The 20,511-nt window shown below is 41.9% G+C and overlaps 1 protein-coding gene across 1 annotated transcript; it reads right to left on the reverse strand.

Moving 5' to 3' along the window:
• Nucleotides 1-1,403: 1,403 nt before the first annotated feature.
• On the reverse strand, nt 1,404-19,808 carry c2h2orf50 (chromosome 2 C2orf50 homolog). Its single transcript, XM_063071209.1, has 3 exons — nt 19,229-19,808; nt 11,722-11,761; nt 1,404-2,846 (listed from the first exon to the last, which is right to left on the reverse strand). Exons 1-3 carry the CDS (start codon nt 19,432-19,434, stop codon nt 2,655-2,657), a joined length of 438 nt encoding a protein of 145 aa, XP_062927279.1. The 5' UTR covers nt 19,435-19,808; the 3' UTR covers nt 1,404-2,654.
• Between the last annotated feature and the right edge of the window lie 703 nt (nt 19,809-20,511).

A 20,511-nucleotide genomic window follows, 5' to 3' on the forward strand; every position in this document is an offset into this window, starting at 1 on the left:
GATTATCTCTGTCTCCACAGAATGCTGCTTGACCTGCCATGTTCTTCCTGCAGTTTGCCTTTTCTGCTCCAGCCTCCTAGTTGTCTGTGTCTCCACAACATTTCATGGATCAATGCCAAGAGAGTATTTCAGCTCCTTTTCTAAACAATCAGTGCCACCTGCTGTTACAGTAATTAACTAAACAATATGCAAATACGAATCATCTAACCTTGTTCAGTATTCTTTTAAAGACAAAGTTTCCTTTATTTGCTACTATTTAGAAGAATGAAAGTGATCTGATTGTGGGATTCTGAAAGAGATTGTTAAGAATGATTATTTGCTACTATTTAGAAGAATGAAAGCGATCTGATTGTGGGATTCTGAAAGAGATTGTTACGAATGAATGAGGATGTGGAGAGGGAAGTGGAGGGAGAGGAGACAGCTTTGGGAAGGAAGACAGAATAAGTGATGACACAGGACTGTGGAATCCAGGAGCACTGTACCTCAGGATGCAAATGCTCAGTTCCTTAAAGCGAGACTTCTAAGAAAGGATGTGGATATCATCTAGAAGTGTAGATGGAGGTCCAAGGTGATTTTGATGAATGGTGGGATTTTGCATGCTCTTAGTTCCACCTCTTATGTTCTCATGTTCAAAAATATATCTTTCAAGATGAGGAAAAGTATGACCACTTTCATAGGCTGCAAACCCATTTGTTTGTCTTTTCCTGCAAGGTATAATCCTGCAACTGTTTCCACTCCAATTTTAGCCTGGATAATTTCTACTCAGCTGCTGTAATACTGAGGAAAGGCTACGTGTTTGCCATTTACTTAAGTCAATTTTCTGCTCACAACACCTGTGCTTTTCTTGTTGATATGAGTTTTAAATCTACGCTCAGGTAATACACAGCCTTCTAAAGAGATAATACCGTCTTTACTCTGTCAGACATTCTATCTTAACCTCAAACATAATGTACTTTTATTTTTCAATCTTCTGCCTCATCTGAAAGACATTGGTATAAATGGCACCTTATCTGGATCCATGTTTATACTGTTCACCTACACTTACAAAAGAAATTGGTTAAATAACCATGTATTAATTAATGTAAGGCACAGAGGAAAGAAAATTATTCTGATCAAATCTGAGAAGACAATGCTTTTAGTCAATGACTTATTATGAATAAGTGGTTATTTTAAACATTAATTACCTTGCCAGAAACTGAGAAAATAGACAAATAATTAAAAAGAAAATACTGCAATATTTTATTTATTTACATTTATTCCATTACAAATTTGGAGGAATTAATTCTTCAAAAGACAGAGTTAAATTTAATAAAACCAAAAATGTCAACTGTTTGGCAAAAGATAGTTCTAGGTTGATGCTCACAGCTCCCCCCCCCCCCCCCCCTGTTTTATACATGGACCACTTCAACTCTCACTTCATCACATGGATCCTGTAGTTTGGTGAGCAAATGCCTTTATGGTCCATAAGAGGTACTTGGAATGCAAGTTTTGGGGAAAATCTTCCTGTTGTAGCACAGTGCCTTGTGAAAGCAGTTATTATTTACTTATGGTGTTTTATAAGTTCCTTGAAAACAAAGTTAGATCCAAGAATTTCCATTTTGGCCTGAAAATTCATTTTCAATTTTACTTCTAGAAATCAGATGAAACTAGAGAATTATAAGGAAGTCCTAATTAACAACATGGATAATAAAATTTGCCTACTTGAAGTCTGAGTAATTTTTGTGGTGTTGGAAAGAAAGTCTTGGTGCAAATAAAGACCAGAAATCAACAAAAACAGGTTCCAAATAATACACAAAATACTGGAGGAACTCAGCAAGTCATGCAGCATCTATGCAGGGGAATAAACGGTTGATGCTTCAGATGAAGCCCCTTCATTAGGGCTCAAAACATTGGCTGTTTACTCTCCTCCATAAATGCTGTCTCCCTTGCTGGGTTCCTCCAGCATTTCGTGTTTGTTGTTCAAGATCTCCAGTTTCTACAGAATCTCGTGTTTGGGGTTCTGAGATGGGAATTATAATCCCCCACAAAAGAAGCAAGTGGGATGTTAAAAAATAAAATTGACACCCAGTCTAAGTGAGAGAGAAAGTGGAGCTGAACAGGAAAATGGGAGCAACACTTTCCAGGGGGATTTCAATATTATAACAACGGTACATGTTCTAGATTTATTCACATTCTTAAAGTTTACTGAAGATAGAGGAGTATTACAACTTTCAAGACACTCTGCAGTAGAAGGAAGATGAGGATACAACATGTTTTTTTTAATTACTTTGCCACTTTCCTGCTTGATTTAGCTTCCCTGTATTCCCCATTCAAACCCGAGGGAAGTTCCCCAGTCATAATCTCCCACTAACCTGACCTTCCAGTTTCGCACTGGCCCTTACTGCCAATGCATCTCGGACTCACTGATTCAGCTGAACACCATAACTACTCTCTGCCTCCTGAATGCTGAAGACCTTCTTACCTGGCTGGATGGCATCAATCTGTCAGACTGCAAGATGAAAATCGAAGTAGTGTTAAACAATCCTACGCTTAAGTTTTGAAGGGTGAGGAAAACCCCTTTTAAATTTCCTGAATTCCCAAAAAACTCCCTTCCCCCTCCCATCTCTGAACTGGTATCAAGGCTCTGCCTTATAAAATTAAATTCTGCTTTATTTTTAATATGGGACAAGCTCACTGTCCAGTTTTTTCTTTCGGTTGTCTATCTGAAGCTGATAATCCATTCTTATTAATGCTTGACCAAGACGAGAGTCCATCCTGCTGCCAAACGTCTGGTTTGTAGTGTTTGGAATTTTGTTAGAGAACACAGGAACATATTCAGGTAGAGGCTTGTGTATTTTTAATGCTCCCTGGAAAACAAAAGGTTTAAATAAAACACAGTAAATTTTTTACACGTACAAGTAGAATAAAAAGGACATTTGGATTTGTTATTTTAAAGGATTTATTAGTTGAAGGACATCTATCTAGGATCCCATTGTAACAAGATCTTGGACTTATTGATGGAGAGACCTCGAACAATCCACGTTGGCAGCAACATCTCTAGCTCCATCACAATGAGCACTGGTTCCCCCCCCCCCCCCGCCCCCATGGCCGTTCACACTACAGATGCATAACTGTACTGCTAAATCTAGCAGTGGTTGGTCTCATCAGCAGCAATGATGAGTTGGCATACAGACTGCTTGTAGTCTTGTGCAAACATGACAACTTGAGCTTCAACATGGATGAAACTAAAGAGGTGATTGTGGACTTCAGGTAGGTGCAAGCTGACCACTGCCTACAGCATGTCAAAGGCTCCTCTTTGGAAAGAGTCAGGAGCACCAAGTTTCTTGGAGGGCACATCAAGTACGATTTCACCTAGTACCTCAACACCATCTCTTTAGTCAAGAAAGCATAGCAGTACCTCCACTTCCTCAGGATATTGAGGTTCGCAAGGCTCCACACACCCTTTCTAATCACATTCTACAGGAACACCGTTCAGAGTGCCCTGACCAGCTGTCTCAACGATTCAAAAGTACATTTATCATCAAAGTGTGAATGCAGTATATAACCCTGAAATTAGTCCTCCCGCAGACAACCACGAATCTGATACGAGAATTGCAAGGCATTTGAGTGCAAAACCCTGCAATGGATTATGAGGACTGCTGAGGGTCTCTCCTCCCCCCCACCAGGACATACACCAGGGGTGCTGCATTCGCAGAGCACGCATCATCGTCAATCCATCCCACAATCTCCTTGACCTCCAACCATCAGGCAGAATTTATCACGGTATTAAAAAAACAAGGGTGTAGGCTTGGTGACAGCTTCTTTCCCCAGGTGGTGAGACTTCTGAACACCCTTTCCACATTACATCCCAACTCCTATACTCAATGCTCTGATTTATAAAGGCCAGCAAACCAAAAGCTTTCTTCACCACCCTATCCACATGGGATTCCACCTTCAGGGAACTATGCACCATTATTCCTAGATCCCTCAGTTCTACTGCATTCCTCAATGCCCTACCATTTACCATGTATTTCCTATTTTGATTAGTCCTACCAAAATGTAGCACCTCACATTTATCAGCATTAAACTCCATCTGCCATCTTTCAGCCCACTCTTCTAAGTGGTCTAAATCTCTCTGCAAGCTTTGAAAACCTACTTCATTATCCACAACTCCACCTATCTTAGTATCATCTGCATACTTACTAATCCAATTTATCACCCCATCATCCAGATCTTACTTACTAATCCAATTTACCACCCCATCATCCAGATCATACTTACTAATCCAATTTACCATCCCATCATCCAGATTCAATTCTAGTCAAACTGGTGTTGTGAAACATCACAGGGAAGGTTTATTGGAGGCAATGATAGATGAGAAGTAATGTTTACGAAGAGGTAAAGTAAGAAAATTTCAGCAGTTACAGTCTGTTCAATTTTCAACAAGTCATGCAGCCCCAAAACAGCCCCTGTTCAGTCTATCAATGACTACCTATATGACCTGGTCTGCAGCCTGTAGTCAGTTTAGTTTCACTACTTCAGCTGAGTTCACCCCTAATGTGAATAGGTGGCAATTTTCTTTAATGTGTTCAGGCCGCAGGATTTGAAGTGGCATGAGCTGTAATATCCAGGTAGTTCTATCTGAATGTAACTGGACTTTTTATTTTGAAGAGTGTCCTGGCAATGACTGAGCTGCTAAGTTTTGTACAGTCATACATAACTGAAGAGGCTTCTGGTAACTTACCATAGAAGTTGATAAAGGGGAAGTAAATGCTGGTATAGATACACTGTACCAATGCTGGAAGAGGAGGAAATAGAATAATAGAACAGACCTCTGAGGTGGTAGCTGTCACTGCACTGCATTTCCAAAGGCAGCAAGTGAAGACAGCTGTTTTTAGGGCATTGTCTCTACCCAAGAGGCAAACATTTCTTTTTTTGCCAAAAGTCAAGTCTTAGCTTGTTTAGATGAATATTGTCTTCAACGACTGGTTGCAAATGTTGTACTAGAAGTCACTTAACGTGATTATCCCACTGAAGCTGGTGGGTAAACTGTCCTTGTTGGGACTTAACACTTTTTGTAACTGGATCTTGGACTTCTTGATGGAAAATCCCCAGACAAAATTCAAAATTCAAAGTCAATTTATTATCCAAGTACATAAACATCACTATATACAACCTTGAAATTCATTTTTTGTGGGCATCCTCAGTAAATCCAACAACCATAATAGAATCAAAGACCACACCCAACAGGGCAGACAAACAACCAATGTGCAAAAAGCAACAAACTGCGAATACAGAAGAAAACAGAAATAATAATAATTTAGAATCAGAATCTGATTCTGATTCTAGATAAATATCTCAAACATGAGATGAAGAGTCCTTGAGTCCTTGAGAGAGAGGAACACAATGTTCTTTGGTGTATATATAACAGACGATCTAACCTGGGCCCATAACACCACCTCATTAGTCAAAAAGGAGCCACAGTGGCATCTGTACTTTCTGAAGGGACTGAGGCATGCAAGGTTCCCCACCCAGATTCTAACAACTTTCTATAGGAGCACCATCGACAGTATTCTGTTTGGCTACATCAATGTGTGCTATGGAAGCTGCAAGGCACTAGGCCACAAGAGGATAGTAAAAACTGTAAAGTGGATCACTGGGTCTCCTTCCCCCTCATTTGTGACATTTACCGGCAGTGTTGGATACAAAGGGCCCAAAGAATTGTTGAGGATCCCTACCAGCCATACCACAGTATCCTTGATTCACTATCATCAGGAAGAGGTACCGAAGGATCAGGACTTGGACTGCCAGACAAGTTAACAGCTTCTTCTGTTTTAATGCGTTCTATTGGGTTTCATTTATTTGCAGATGCCTGTAAGGAGATGAATCTCAGGGTTGTATATAGCATACATACTTTGATAATAAATGTACTTCAAACTTCATCTGCTATTTTTGATATGGAAAATGTGTTTGCAAAAGGCATGCGGATACTCCATGATTGTGAGACAAAGAATATTCATTGATAAGAAGAAAGTTATCAATAATGAAAAATCAGGATTGCTTTTGAATAATGTTAATTTTGACGGCGTGGCCACTTAAAATTTCCTTACCGGTATGTTCAACATCATTTTAATAATGCTAATGTGGTCCTTCTTGCCATTTGATTGGCATATGCAATTAAGAATTGTAATGCCCATAGTCCACAGACATCCAATCATTGATTTTTCCTACACTAATACTGTGTATTTGATAAAGAATAATAAGTATATATTTTACATTGGATATCTTATATAAAGTTGCAGGAGCAAAATTGGGATTTGTAGATGAGAGAACTTGATGGTCAATGTGGATATAATGGGTCAAAGGACCTTTCCAAAGGCAACTTAGTGAATATGGCTATTTGCAGGGCACCGTCCCTACCCAACAGGCAAATTACATTTGCTAACTTGTCTTAGAGTATAAACACTGAAGCCTGTACTTGTTTGGAATAGTAGTCTTAACTTTCTGTAGCATCTGGGGTCCATGGTTACAATGGCTATGAGCATTACTCCAGCTCTTAATGTTAGTGCTTCAGGGTCATTCCAACCTGTAAGCAGACAGAACTTCTTGTGGTTTACAGTCTATATCTCTCTCTTACAGGTGTTGGCTTGAGCTTGGAAGACTAAGGTTCCATCAAAGGTACAGATGCATCTCACTACACGTTTGCTGTATAATATTTTGCACAAAAACTTTCAAAATTACATTAAAAAACACCACTGTTAAAGACGGACAAATATTATTACGTTTAAGTTGAACATATATGTAATTTGAATCTTGCTTAGTCTTATGGAATTCAGCAAGAAAATCTTTATGTAGACAATCTCACTCCAATATGCACAAGGAAACAATGGAGAATTTAAATATTGAACGAAGTGACAAAATGGCCTGGCGCTGTTGTGCAGGAGGGAAGGAGGGAGAAGAGGAATGCGGTAGTCATAGGGGATTCCATAGTCAGGGGAACAGACAGGAGATTCTGTGAGCCTGATAGAGATACCCGCATGGTGTGTTGCCTCCCAGGTGCCGGGGTACGGGATGTCTCGGATCGGATCCAGAATATTCTGAAGGGAGAGGGCGAGCAGCCAGTTGTCTTGGTACATCTTGGTACCAATGACATAGATAGGAGAAGGGAGGAGGTCTTGAAGAGAGATTTCCGGGAGTCAGGAAGGAAGCTGAGAAGCAGGACCTCCAGGGTAGTAATCTCAGGATTTCTACCTGTGCCACGTACTAGCGAGGGCAAGAAGAGTAGGATCAGTCAGATGAATGCGTGGCTGAGAGACTGGTGCAGGGGGCAGGGCTTCAGATTCTTAGATCATAGGGATCTCTTCTGGGGGAAGTATGACCTGTTAAAAATGGACTGGTTACACCTGAACCCGAAGGGGACCAATATCCTGGCAGGAAGGTTTAATAGAGCTGTTAGAGAGGGTTTAAACTAACTTGGCAGGGAGATGAGAACTGGAATGATAGAGCGGAGGAAGGGGAAAACAGAAATAAATCTAAGAGTGAGCAGTAAAGATGTCAGGAAAGACAGGCAGGTGATGGGGCAAATTTGTAGCCATTGGGATGAGTTGCAGTGCAATAAAGTTGCAGTGAAATCAAAGCAAAAAGTACCAGATACTGGTCTTAAGGTGTTATACTTAAATGCACGCAGCATAAGGAATAAGGTGGATGATCTTGTTGTACAGCTACAGATTGGCAGGTATGATATTGTGGTCATCACTGAGACCTGGCTAAAGGATGCATATCTCTGGGAGCCGAACGTCCAAGGATACACGGTGTATTGGAAGGATAGGAAGGTAGGCAGAGGGGGAGGTGTAACTTTATTGGTAAGAAATGATATTAAATCATTAGGAAGAGGTGATATAGGATCGGAAGGTGCAGAATCTTTATGGGTTGAGCTAAGAAATCGCAGGGGTAAAAGGACCCTGATGGCAGTTATATACAGGCCTCCAAACAGCTGCAGTGATGTGGACTACAAATTACAACAGGAAATAGAAACGGCTTGTCAGAAGGGCAGTGTTATGATAATTGTGGGGGTTTTAACATGCGAGTGGATTGGGAAAAATCAGGTCTGCACTGGATCTCAAGAGAGAGAATTTGTAGAATGCCTGTGAGATGGCTTTTTAGAACAGCTTGTTGTTGAGCCCACTAGGGGATCGGCTGTACTGGATTGGGTATTGTGTAATGAACCAGAGGTGATTAGAGAGATGAGGTGAAGGAACCCTTAGGAGGCAGTGATCATAACATGATTGAGTTCACTGTGAAATTTGAAAAAGAGAAGCCAAAATCCGATGTGTCGGTATTTCAGTGGAGTAAAGGAAATTATAGTGGCATGAGAGAGGAACTGGCCAAAGTTGACGGGAAAGGGACACTAGCGGGAAGGACGGCAGAGCAGCAGTGGCTGGAGTTTATGCGAGAAGTGAGGAAGGTGCAAAACAGATATATTCCAAAAAAGAAGAAATTTTCGAATGGAAAAAGGATGCAACCATGGCTGACAAGAGAAGTCAAAGCCAAAGTTAAAGCAAAGGAGAGGGCATACAAGGAAGCAAAAATTAGTGGGAAGACAGAGGATTGGGAAGTTTTTAAAAGCTTACAGAAGAAAACTAAGAAGGTCATTAAGAGGGAAAAGATGAACTATGAAAGGAAGCTAGCAAATAATATCAAAGAGGATACTAAAAAGATTTTTCAAGTATATAAAGCGTAAAAGACAGGTGAGAGTAGATATAGGACCGATAGAAAATGATGCTGGAGAAATTGTAATGGGAGATAAGGAGATGGCGGAGGAACTGAATGAGTATTTTGCATCAGTCTTCACTGAGGAAGACATCAGCAGTATACCGGACACTCAAGGGTGGCAGGGAAGAGAAGTGTGCGCAGTCACAATTATGACAGAGAAGGTACTCAGGAAGCTGAATAGTCTAAAGGTAGATAAATCTCCCAGACCAGATGGAATGCACCCTCGTGTTCTGAAGGAAGTAGCTGTGGAGATTGCGGAGGCATTAGCGATGATCTTTCAAAAGTCGATAGATTCTGGCATGGTTCCAGATGACTGGAAGATTGCAAATGTCACTCCGCTACTTAAGAAGGGGGCAAGGAAGCAAAAAGGAAATTATAGACCTGTTAGCTTGACATCGGTGATTGGGAAGTTGTTGGAACCGATTGTCAAGGATGAGGTTACGGAGTACCTGGAGGCAAATGACAAGGTAGGCAGAAATCAGCATGGTTTCCTTAAAAGAAAATCCTGCCTGACAAACCTATTACAATTTTTTGAGGGAATTACAAGTAGGCTAGACAAGGGAGATGTAGTTGGTGTTGTATATTTGGACTTTCAGAAGGCCTTGACAAGGTGCCACACATCAGGCTACTTAACAAGATAAGAGCCCATGGAATTACAGGAAAGTTACATACATGGATAGGGCATTGGCTGATCGGCAGGAAACAGAGAGTGGGAATAAAGGGATCCTATTCTGGTTGGCTGCCGGTTACCAGTGGTGTTCCACAGGGGTCCGTGTTGGGGCCGCTTCTTTTTACGTTGTACATCAACGATTTGGATTATGGAATAGATGGCTTTGTGGCTAAGTTTGCTGATGATACGAAGATAGGTGGAGGGACCGGTAGTGCTGAGGAAACAGAGAGTCTGCAGAGGGACTTGGATAGATTGGAAAAATGGGCAAAGAAGTGGCAAATGAAATACAATGTTGGAAAGTGTATGGTTATGCACTTTGGCAGAAGAAATAAACGGGCAGACTATTATTTAAGTGGGGAGAGAATTCAAAGTTCTGAGATGCAACGGGACTTGGGAGTCCTCATACAGGACACCCTTAAGGTTAACCTCCAGGTTGAGTCGGTGGTGAAGAAGGCAAATGCAATGTTGGCATTCATTTCTAGAGGAATAGAGTATAGGAGCAGGGATGTGATGTTGAGGCTCTATAAGGCGCTGGTGAGACCTCACTTGGAGTACTGTGGGCAGTTTTCGTCTCCTTATTTAAGAAAGGATGTGCTGACGTTGGAGAGGGTACAGAGAAGATTCACTAGAATGATTCCGGGAATGAGAGGGTTAACATATGAGGAAAATTTGTCCGCTCTTGGACTGTATTCCTTGGAGTTTAGAAGAATGAGAGGGGACCTCATAGAAATATTTTGAATGTTGAAAGGCATGGACAGAGCGGATGTGGCAAAGTTGTTTCCCATGATGTGGGAGTCTAGTACGAGAGGGCATGACTTAAGGATTGAAGGGTGCCCATTCAAAACAGAGATGCGAAGAAATTTTTCCCGCCAGAGGGTGGTGAATCTATGGAATTTGTTGCCATGGGTGGGAGTGGAGGCCAAGTCATTGGGTATATTTAAGGCAGAGATTGATAGGTATCTGAGTAGCCAGGGCATCAAAGGTTATGGTGAGAAGGCGGGGGAGTGGGACTAAATGGGAGAATGGATCAGCTCATGATAAAATGGCGGAGCAGACTCGATGGGCCGAATGGCTGACTTCTGCTCCTTTGTCTTATGGTCTTATGGTCTAATATTTGTAATTAAATAAAATCTAATAATAGTTAGACGTTACTTGGAGAACCTTAAAGCAGGGACCCCATAGATTTACTTCTCCATATGGGGCAGCAAAATGCAATTCGTCTGGACTTGGTGATTTATCTGCTTTAAATATTGCTCAGCTTTCTAGAGCGTCTTTTTAAAAATTCATTCTTAGCCCATCTGGACCATATTTTCCTTTGCTGAAACCTCAGCATAATCTTTTTCATTGGTTAATACTAATATAAAGTAGTAAAGTAGTTAAATTAGCTCTTCTCTAATCGACATTTTTTACTTCTGCGATGTCTTAATCCACAATACTTGCCTTATTATCTCAGTCATAGTCTCTGTCTTCCTTTATTGTGTCAGATCAATGTCACCACTAATTTTAAAACCCTCGTCTTCTATTAAAAGCCCACAGACTATTTTAGATTCACTTTAATGTTTGTTGCCTAATATTCTTTTATATTCTTTCTTTGGCTTCTGTTATTTCCTTTTTCACTCCATCTCTGAAATTTCTGTATTTGTCTGGTTCTTAATTTTTTTTACTGCTCTGCTGCATCTCTATTACTTTGATCTTATTGGGAGTTCTGTCTTGATTTCCTTATGGGAATATACATAGACCGAGAGGGAAATATCGCCTCCTGAAATGTTAAATACCTCTCTTTGTTCAATTAGAGTTTTGCTAAGGTTTGATTCCAAGGTTTTGCTAAGGTTTAATTTACTCTGTTGTTACCCCATTGAAATTAGCTCTTCTCTGATCGACATTTTTTACTTCTGTGATGCCTTAATCCACAATACTTGCCTTGATGTTGCCCCATTGGTAAAAATCCTAAGCGGTCTGTGCAATCGTCTCTTTGCTGACACCTCCCACAACTTAAAAATCTAAATTTCAATTCATTTTGTTATAGCAATGCAATTCTGGTTCAAAAATGTATTTGAAAGTTATTCTGGGGTTAAAAGTCACACTATATCTGGATGAAAACATTGCACATGATTGAAAGTAGATTTAAATACGTTTGTATTATATTGCATGAAACACAATGCATTTTCTTCATAAACGAGAATATCTCATCAAGGCAAAAATGTTGTAAAATGGAATTACAGAGGCAGATCTCTGGAAAAATAATTGAAAACCTGTCCTGTTCAATACTACACATATCATACACTAATTAGAGTTCTTACCTTAGCGTCATAATCTTTAAGAAAACTCCACTTATTTTCCCTGGTAAGGCAAAGGGTGAAAGATTTATTCAGAGGCCAGTTAAATAGACAACAAGGCATGCTGACAGCATCACTGTGTTTAATAAAACACACATTCTTTGAAGTTTCTTTCAGACATTAGTTTATCATCAAAAACAGAAAGCTAATATGAAGTCTGCATCAATGATATCCAAGTAACAGAATTGATAATTGCACAAAGTACAATAATTTGCAATAAACTAAAGATTATGTGTTCTCTTAGATTTAATCTACCAAATAATAGGAACCCATACAACAAACCAGAGCAAGGAATAATTACATAATTGGAGGCATGAATCAATTGTAAAGCTGAATGATATCATATAGTAATAACACAAAGAGGACACTGAGGTGTTGTTACCAGAATGAATAAGTCTACTATGAAAACACTACTTTGTGCTCATTGCATGATGAAAATAAGTTATGTATTAAGTTGATAAACAAAAGAAACACCTGAACTGCAGTGTTCACCAACAAAGCTATGTTGATATTGGATCATGTGGATTTATGGCCTATAATCCATCTATGTTACTGAGCAATGTACCTTGTGATACATGAGGCGAGGCTTTACAGGTTTGTATTCAGAAAGTGATATCCACTCTGCCAAAAGTATTTATCAGGAATTTAGTCACACACTTCATAAAATATTTCACATGCTCCATGCAGGGTCTCACCAGAATGAATAGGTGAGGAGTACACATTAGAATTCACATAGTCACTCACCATCATTTTAAATCTATATTCCCATCAATCATTCCTGCAGAACAAGGGTTTGCAGTGGGAGCAGTGCCACTACTTTATCCAGGTACGTAGGTATCAATTACATCAACATGCACACTAGAATGGAGTTACAATTATTAAGATCTTTGAAAGGGTAAAATTTGAAAACGTGACATGACAGACATATGCACTGGATGTGAGTTAACAGCAAACATTAAAAAGCAGCTGAATGAGTTCTGAATTGTGACCAGTTTGACCATGTACAAAAGGTAGCTAGAATATCAGTGGCATAGCTTCTGATCACTACTGCATTTTTGAACTTGTTCAATTGGTTTTGGAATCAGAGAATTTCCTGGATTATTTTAGAAACATAGAAAACCTACAGCACAACACAGGCCCTTCGGCCCACAGAGTTGTGCCAAACATGTCCCTACCTTAGAAATTACTAGGCTTACTTATAGCCCACCATTTTACTAAGTTCCATGTACCTATCTAAACATCTCTTAAAAGACCCTATTGTATTCGCCTCCACCACCGTTGCCGGCAGCCCATTCCACGCACTCACCACTCTCTGAGTAAAAAACTTAACCTTGACATCTCCTCTGTACCTACTCCCCAGCACCTTAAACCTGTGTCCTCTTGTGGCAACTATTTCAGCCCTGGGAAAAAGCCTCTGACTATCCACACGATCAATGCCTCTCATCATCTTATACACCTCTATCAGGTCACCTCTCATCCTCCGTCGCTCCAAGGAGAAAAGGCCGAGTTTACTCAACCTATTCTCACAAGGCATGCTCCCCAATCCAGGCAACATCCTTGTAAATTTCCTCTGCACCCTTTCTATGGTTTCCACATCCTTCCTGTAGTGAGGCGACCAGAACTGAGCACAGTACTCCAAGTGGGGTCTGACCAGGGTCCTATATAGCTGCAACATTACCTCTTGGCTCCTAAATTCAGTTCCACAATTGATGAAGGCCAATACACCGTATGCCTTGTTAACGACAGAGTCAACCTGCGCAGCTGCTTTGAGTGTCCTATGGACTCGGACCCCAAGATCCCTCTGATCCTCCACACTGCCAAGAGTCTTAATATTAATACCATATCCTGCCATCATATTTGACCTACCAAAATGAACCACTTCACACTTATCTGGGTTGAACACCATCTGCCACTTATCAGCCCGGTTTTGCATCCTATCAATGTCCCGCTGTAACCTCTGACAGCCCTCCACACTGTACACAACACTTCCAACCTTTGTGTCATCAGCAAACTTACTAACCCATCCCTCCACTTCCTCATCCAGGTCATTTATAAAAATCATGAAGAGTAAGGGTCCCAGAACAGATCCTGAGGCATTCCACTGGTGACCGACCCCCATGCAGAATATGATCTGTCTACAACCACTCTTTGCCTTCTGTGGGCAAACCAGTTCTGGATCCACAAAGCAATGTCCCCTTGGATACCATGCTTCTTTACTTTCTCAATAAGCCTTGCATGGGGTACCTCATCAAATGCCTTGCTGAAATCCATATACACTACATCTACTGCTCTACCTTCATCAATGTGTTTAGTCACATCCTCAAGAAATTCAATCAGGCTTGTAAGGCATGACCTGCCCTTGACAAAGCCATGCTGACTACTCCTAATCATATTATACCTCTCCAAATGTTCATAAATCCTGCCTCTCAGGACCTTCTCCATCAACTTACCAACCATCGAGGTAAGACTCACTGGTCTATAATTTCCTGGGCTATCTCTACTCTCTTTCTTGAATAAAAGACCAACATCCGCATCCCTCCAATCCTCCGGAACCTCTCCTGTCCCCATTGATGATGCGAAGATCATCGCCAGAGGCTCAGCAATCTCCTCCCTCGTCTCCCACAGTAGCCTGGGGTACAGCACATCCGGTCCCGGCGACTTATCCAACTTGATGCTTTCCAAAAGCTCCAGCACATCCTTTTTCCTAATATATACATGCTCCAGCTTATTAGTCTGCTTCAAGTCATCACTACAATCACCAAGATCCTTTTCCATAGTGAATCCTGAAGTATTCATTAAGTACCTCTGCTATCTCCTCCGGTTCCATACACACTTTCCCACTGTCACACCTGATAGGTCCTATTCTTTCATGTCTTATCCTCTTGCTCTTCATGCCTTGGGGTTTTCCTTCATCCTGCCCACCAAGACATTCTCATGGCCCCTTCTGACTCTCCTAATTTCCTTTGTAAGCTCCTTCCTATTAGCCTTATAATCTTCTAGATCTCTAACATTACCTAGCTCTCTGAACCTTTTGTAAGATTTCTTTTCTTCTTGACTGGATTTATTACAGCCTTTGTACACCATGGTTCCTGTACCCTACCATAACTTCCCTGTCTCATTGGAATGTACTTATGCAGAACTCTACACAAATATCCCCTGAATATTTGCCACATTTCTTCCGTACCTTTCCCTGAGAACATCTGTTTCCAACTTAAGCCTCCAATTTCCTGCCTGATAGCCTCATAATTCCCCTTACTCCAATTAAACACCTTCTTAACTGGTCTGTTCCTATCTCTCTCCAATGCTATTGTAAAGGAGCTAGAATTATGATCACTATCTCCAGAATGCTCTCCCACTCAGATGTCTGACACCTGACCAGGTTCATTTCCCAATAGCAAATCAAGTACAGCCTCCCCTCTTGTAGGCTTATTTACATATTGTGTCAAGAAACCTTCCTGAACACACCTAACAAACTCCATCCCATCGAAACCCCTTGCTCTAGGGAGATGCCAATTGATATTTGGGAAATTAAAATCTCCCATCACGACAACTCTGTTATTATTACACCTTTCCAGGATCTGTTTCCCTATCTGCTCATCAATATCCCTGTTACTATTGAGCGGCCGATAAAAAACACCCAGTAAAGTTATTGACCCCTTCCTGTTCCTAACCTCCACCCACAGAGACTCCGTAGACAATCCCTCCATGGCGTCCACCTTTTCTGCAGCCGTGACACTATCTCTGATCAACAGTGCCACGCCCCCACCTCTTTTGCCTCCCTCCCTGTCCTTTCTGAAACATCTAAAACCCGGCACTTGAAGTAACCATTCGTGTCCCTAAACCATCCAAGTCTCTGTAATGGCCACCACATCATAGCTCCAAGTACTGATCCACGCTCTAAGCTCATCCACTTTGTTCACAACAATCCTTGCGTTAAAATAGACACATCTCAAACCTTCGGTCTGAGCGCGTCCCTTCTCTATCACCTGCCTATCCTCCCTCACGCACTGTCCACAAGCTTTCTCTATTTGTGAGACTACCTCCTCTTCCCCAGTCTCTTCAGATCGGTTCCCACCCCCCCAACAATTCTAGTTTAAACTCTCCCCAGTAGCCTTAACAAACCTCCCAGCCAGGATATTGGTCCCCCTGGGATTCAAGTGCAACCCGTCCTTTTTGTACAGGTCACACCTGCCCCAAAAGAGGTCCCAATGATCCAGAAATCTGAATTCCTGCCCCCTGCTCCAATTCCTCAGCCACACATTTATCCTTCACCTCATTCTATTCCTATTCTCACTGTCGCGTGGCACAGGCAGTAATCCCGAGATTACTACCTTTGCGGTCCTGTTTCTTAACTTCCTTCCTAACTCCCTGTAGTCTTTTTTCAGGACCTCTTCCCTTTTCCTAACTATGTCATTGGTACCAATATGTACCACGACCTCTGGCTGTTCTCCCTCCCACTGCAGGATATCTTGGATGGGATCTGAAACATCCCGGACCCTGGCACCTGGGAGGCAAACAACCATTCGAGTTTCTTTCCTGCGTCCACGGAATTGCCTGTCTGACCCCCTAACTATTGAGTCCCCTATCACTGCTGCCATCCTCTTCCTTTCCCTACCCTTCTGAGCCACAGGGCCAGACTCCATGCCAGAGGCATGGCCACTATAGTTTCCCCCAGGTAGGCTGTCCCCCCCCCCAACAGAACTCAAACAGGAGTACTTATTGCCAAGGGCTACAGTCACAGGGGTACTCTCTAGTACCTGACTCTTCCCATTGTCCCTCCTGACTGTTACCCACTTGTCTGTGTCCCGTGGCCCCAGTGCAACCACCTGCCCCTAACTTCTTTCTATCACCTCCTCGCTCTCCCTGACCAGGCAAAGGTCATTGAGCTGCATCTCCAGTTCCTTAATTCGGTCCCTTAGGAGCTGCAGTTCCACACACCTGGTGCAGGTATGGCCGTCTGGGAGGCTGGGAGACTCCAGGACCTCCCACATCTGACACTGAGCACAGAAAACTGGCCTTACTCACCCTACTTCCTCCTTTCTGCAAATAACACAGGCTACCTCGCCTCGTCCCATTATCGCCTAAGCCCATTGAGCCAAAGCCCTATCACTCTGCTGCTCGCTGGATATGGCAGTCTTCTTTTTAAACCTTTCGCGCTCTATTGGCTGATGTCACGTGCCTGCGCAGTCTCGCCACTCTTTTACCCCGAGTAGTAAAAAAACTCCCTTTGCTCCGAAAAATCGGCAGCTTTCTTGCTCTGAATCTATGTTATTTGCCAGTTGATTCATATATACGTGCAGGAGGGCAGAGAGGAATCATGATGCCAAAACGATAGTCTGAAATGTGCTCTATGAAGCACTGTGTTTAATTATTTACTTTCTTTTCAATCGTTTTGGGTCAGTGTTGCACAGATAGTAAAATGATTTGGTAGCTTGCACTGTAGCAGAACAGTCAGACTGAAAAGGCAAAACTTGCAGATCTGCTGTAGAGAGGAGTGGAATAGGAATCCAAGATAAACTTTTCAGAGAGACAACAAAAGTCAGGAATGCCTTCCCTGGAATTTAAAAAGTGATATAATTGCAGGTTATTAAGATATCAAGATATAACAAGGGGATAGATGTAAACTATTTTTGTTAGGGTACAGCTGTCTAAATATTGGAGCTGAGCTTTCAGAAGTGAAGTTTGAAAAATCTGATGTACAAGATACTGTACAATTCTGAACTCTCTTTTGCAAAAAGCAATGAGTACTAGGTGAACTATTAACTTTGGTTCTGAGACTGATGATTTTTTGACAAATATTATGAGGGAATGAATAAACTGTGGAAGCTAGAAGTTCGAGAAGAGTTTATTTGTCATATACACCGGGAAAGCACTAGATCCTTTTTCATTCTGAGGAAAATTGGAATGTTAGGCATGTGCCATTATATCACAGATCAGCACAATATTACAGGGTGGGGAAACAGTCTAGAGGGACTAAATGGTCTGCTCTTCCTCCTACATTCCTCATTGTATATAGTTCTACCACTGAAGTGGCATAATGCTCTACCTAGCTGTATGGATCTTCTCTTCTGAAAGGAAGCAAATAAAGATATCCATCGCAATGGTTTTTTTCTTTCAAAAAAGAATTTGTAATAATATTTAAAAGGCTCAGATTTTCTGAGTGGGGTCTGCTGCTGATGTCCTGGGTTTCCTAGTCCCTGGAACTCTAGATTCAGAAAAGAGATTTCATCGGCCCAGATGGTTTTGCAGCCAAGTGATGAGCCCTCAGCAGTAATCAGACCTCAAAAGACGTAAAGAGGGAATTGAGCAGATCAGAACAAACCTGCCCACAATCCCCTTCTGAAAACCAATGAGAGACTTAGACTGATGCTTTGCTGTTCATCATTCCAGCCAAAGTTCTTCAATGTTTCTGAAAGACTTTGAAAGTTAGAGACATTTAAAAACTAATACTACAGTGAAATTATTGTATCACTTTTAATATTCTTAAAATTTAAGAATGACCAATTAAAAGTACATTAAAGACTTATCAATAATCAAAAAGCTTTTACAATCATAATATTAAAATGTAACAGACAGTACATTATTTTTACCATTAATCCTTACAGCCCTACAACCTCCATTCAAAATAGCGTATTTTTAAATTCACTTTTGATCTTGGCATCACTTTTAAAGCTCAAGGCCAATATTCTATTGCTCATTCCTAATACTCAAGAGGTAGTGGCGAGTCACTACTCTTTTGAACCGCTGCAGTCCTTCAGGAGGAAGTGTTGCGGTGTCGGGAGTTCCAGAGTTCTGTGATACATTTCCAAGTCACGATGGTGTATGGCGCGCCTTCAAGTAGAACCTATAGGTGGTGTTCCCCTGCACCTTCTGTCCTCATCTGTTTTGATAGTAGAGCTTGCACGTTAAGGAGGTGCTGTACTGGTAACTTGCGTGTGTAATTGTAGTGTATTTCGTACACCGCGCTCACTGTGCACTCGTGGTTAAAGGTGAATGGGGCTTCAAGCAAAAACGCTGCAATATCTAGGATGTTTGTCCAGTTCCTTGAGAGCTGTTGGCACAGCATTAATCCAAACAAGTGGATGGTGAAATGACTTTGAGGTGTTAGAATGCGAGTCATTCACGATTTATCACTCTTCTGATAACCACCGCACCAATGTGGCCGATGCAGTCTAGTCAATGATGATTCCCAAGATAACATTCTTCAAAATTTCCCGCATCTGTAGAATAACTTGTATTTATGATTGGCGGTCTAGGTTTTTCAGAAGTCGAGAATACTGCACATTATGAACTAGGCTTCGGGAAATGCTCCGTTACCAGTATCCAGAAAACAGGCAGCGATTAGCAAGGAAGAGCGGCATATCCGCGGGAAATCCCACCTACCACTAGCAGCGGTTTTGCAAGTCAAAGTCCAGACCAGTAACCTGTACAAAACTTAGGTTCAGCGAGAAAGTTGATAGAAAAGACTCACCACTGCTGGACTCCTTGGCGCTCCGCTCTCACGAACTCTCTCCAAACTTGATCGTTTCTCACCACATCCAGGTCTTCTATCTGTTCTGCCTTGGCCGGAGCTAAGTGGACGCTACCCCCCCGCTTGCCGTATGGACCCAAGGCACCGACCGTCGGTCGGTCCGCCAAGCGGTAGCCAGCCGAAGTGGTCCTGTTGAATTCAGCCATCCTGCCGGCAACAGGACGAGCCCGGGCGGGAAGGGAATGGGCAGCCGTGATTTCAGATCCTCCTGATCTTCAAAAGGACCTTCCCATCGCCGCCGGCTCCAGAGAATCCGGGACGAAGGAAATCCTCCGGCTCCTGGCGACGCGCCGCTGCATTCAGGTGTGGGCAAGGCGGCGAGCGCGCTACCCGGGACGCTGCGGCTTGTTTACCGTCGCTATTGGAAACCTGCCTCTTGAGGACTTGGCGTCTAGTCTTGGAAAGAGTGCACCCAGAGAGAAATGCACCTCTGCACCCCCCCCCCCATATGGTAAGCAGTGAAACGTTACCAAAACATAGGCTGCTGTTGGTTAGGGAAAAGAAATTAACAACAAGAGAAGAAAAGGAGTGGGAAGTTGAGGGGTTCATTCTATGCTGCAATGAATGGCACGTACACCAATAAACCAAAAACTGAAAACTGAAAAAAAAACCCTCCACAGTATTCTGTGGTACTTCCTTGATTTGATTAGTCAAAAGAATCTGAAAAAGTAATGGCAATAATTATTTTTTTACACCACACACAAAATGCAGGAATAAATCAGCAGGCCAGGCAGCATTATGCAGAAGAATAAACAGTTGATGTTTCTGGCCGAGATTCATTTCCAGAGGACTATTATATAAAAGTAAGTCTGTAATGTTGAGACTTTATAGGGCACTGGTGAGGTTCACTTGGAGTACTGTGAGCAGTTTGGCCCCCTTATATTAGAAAGGACCTGCTGAAACTGGAGAGGGTTCAAAGGAGGTTCACGAAAATGATTCCCGGATTAAACGGCTTGTCATATGAAGAGTGTATGATGGCTCTGGCCTATATTCACTAGAATTCAGAAGAATTGAAACCTATCAAATGATGAAAGGCCTTGGTAGAGTGGACATGGAGAGAGTCTAAGACCAGAGGACACAGCCTCAGAATAGAGGGGCATCGTTTTAAAAGGAGATGAAGAGGAATTTCTTTAGTCAGAGAGTAGTGGAATTTGTCACCACAGGCAACAGCTATGGAGGCCAAGTCTTTAGGTATATTTAAGGCAGAGGCTGATAGATTCTTG

The sequence above is a fragment of the Mobula hypostoma genome, chromosome 2 (assembly GCF_963921235.1).
Source record: "Mobula hypostoma chromosome 2, sMobHyp1.1, whole genome shotgun sequence".
NCBI lineage: Eukaryota > Metazoa > Chordata > Chondrichthyes > Myliobatiformes > Myliobatidae > Mobula > Mobula hypostoma.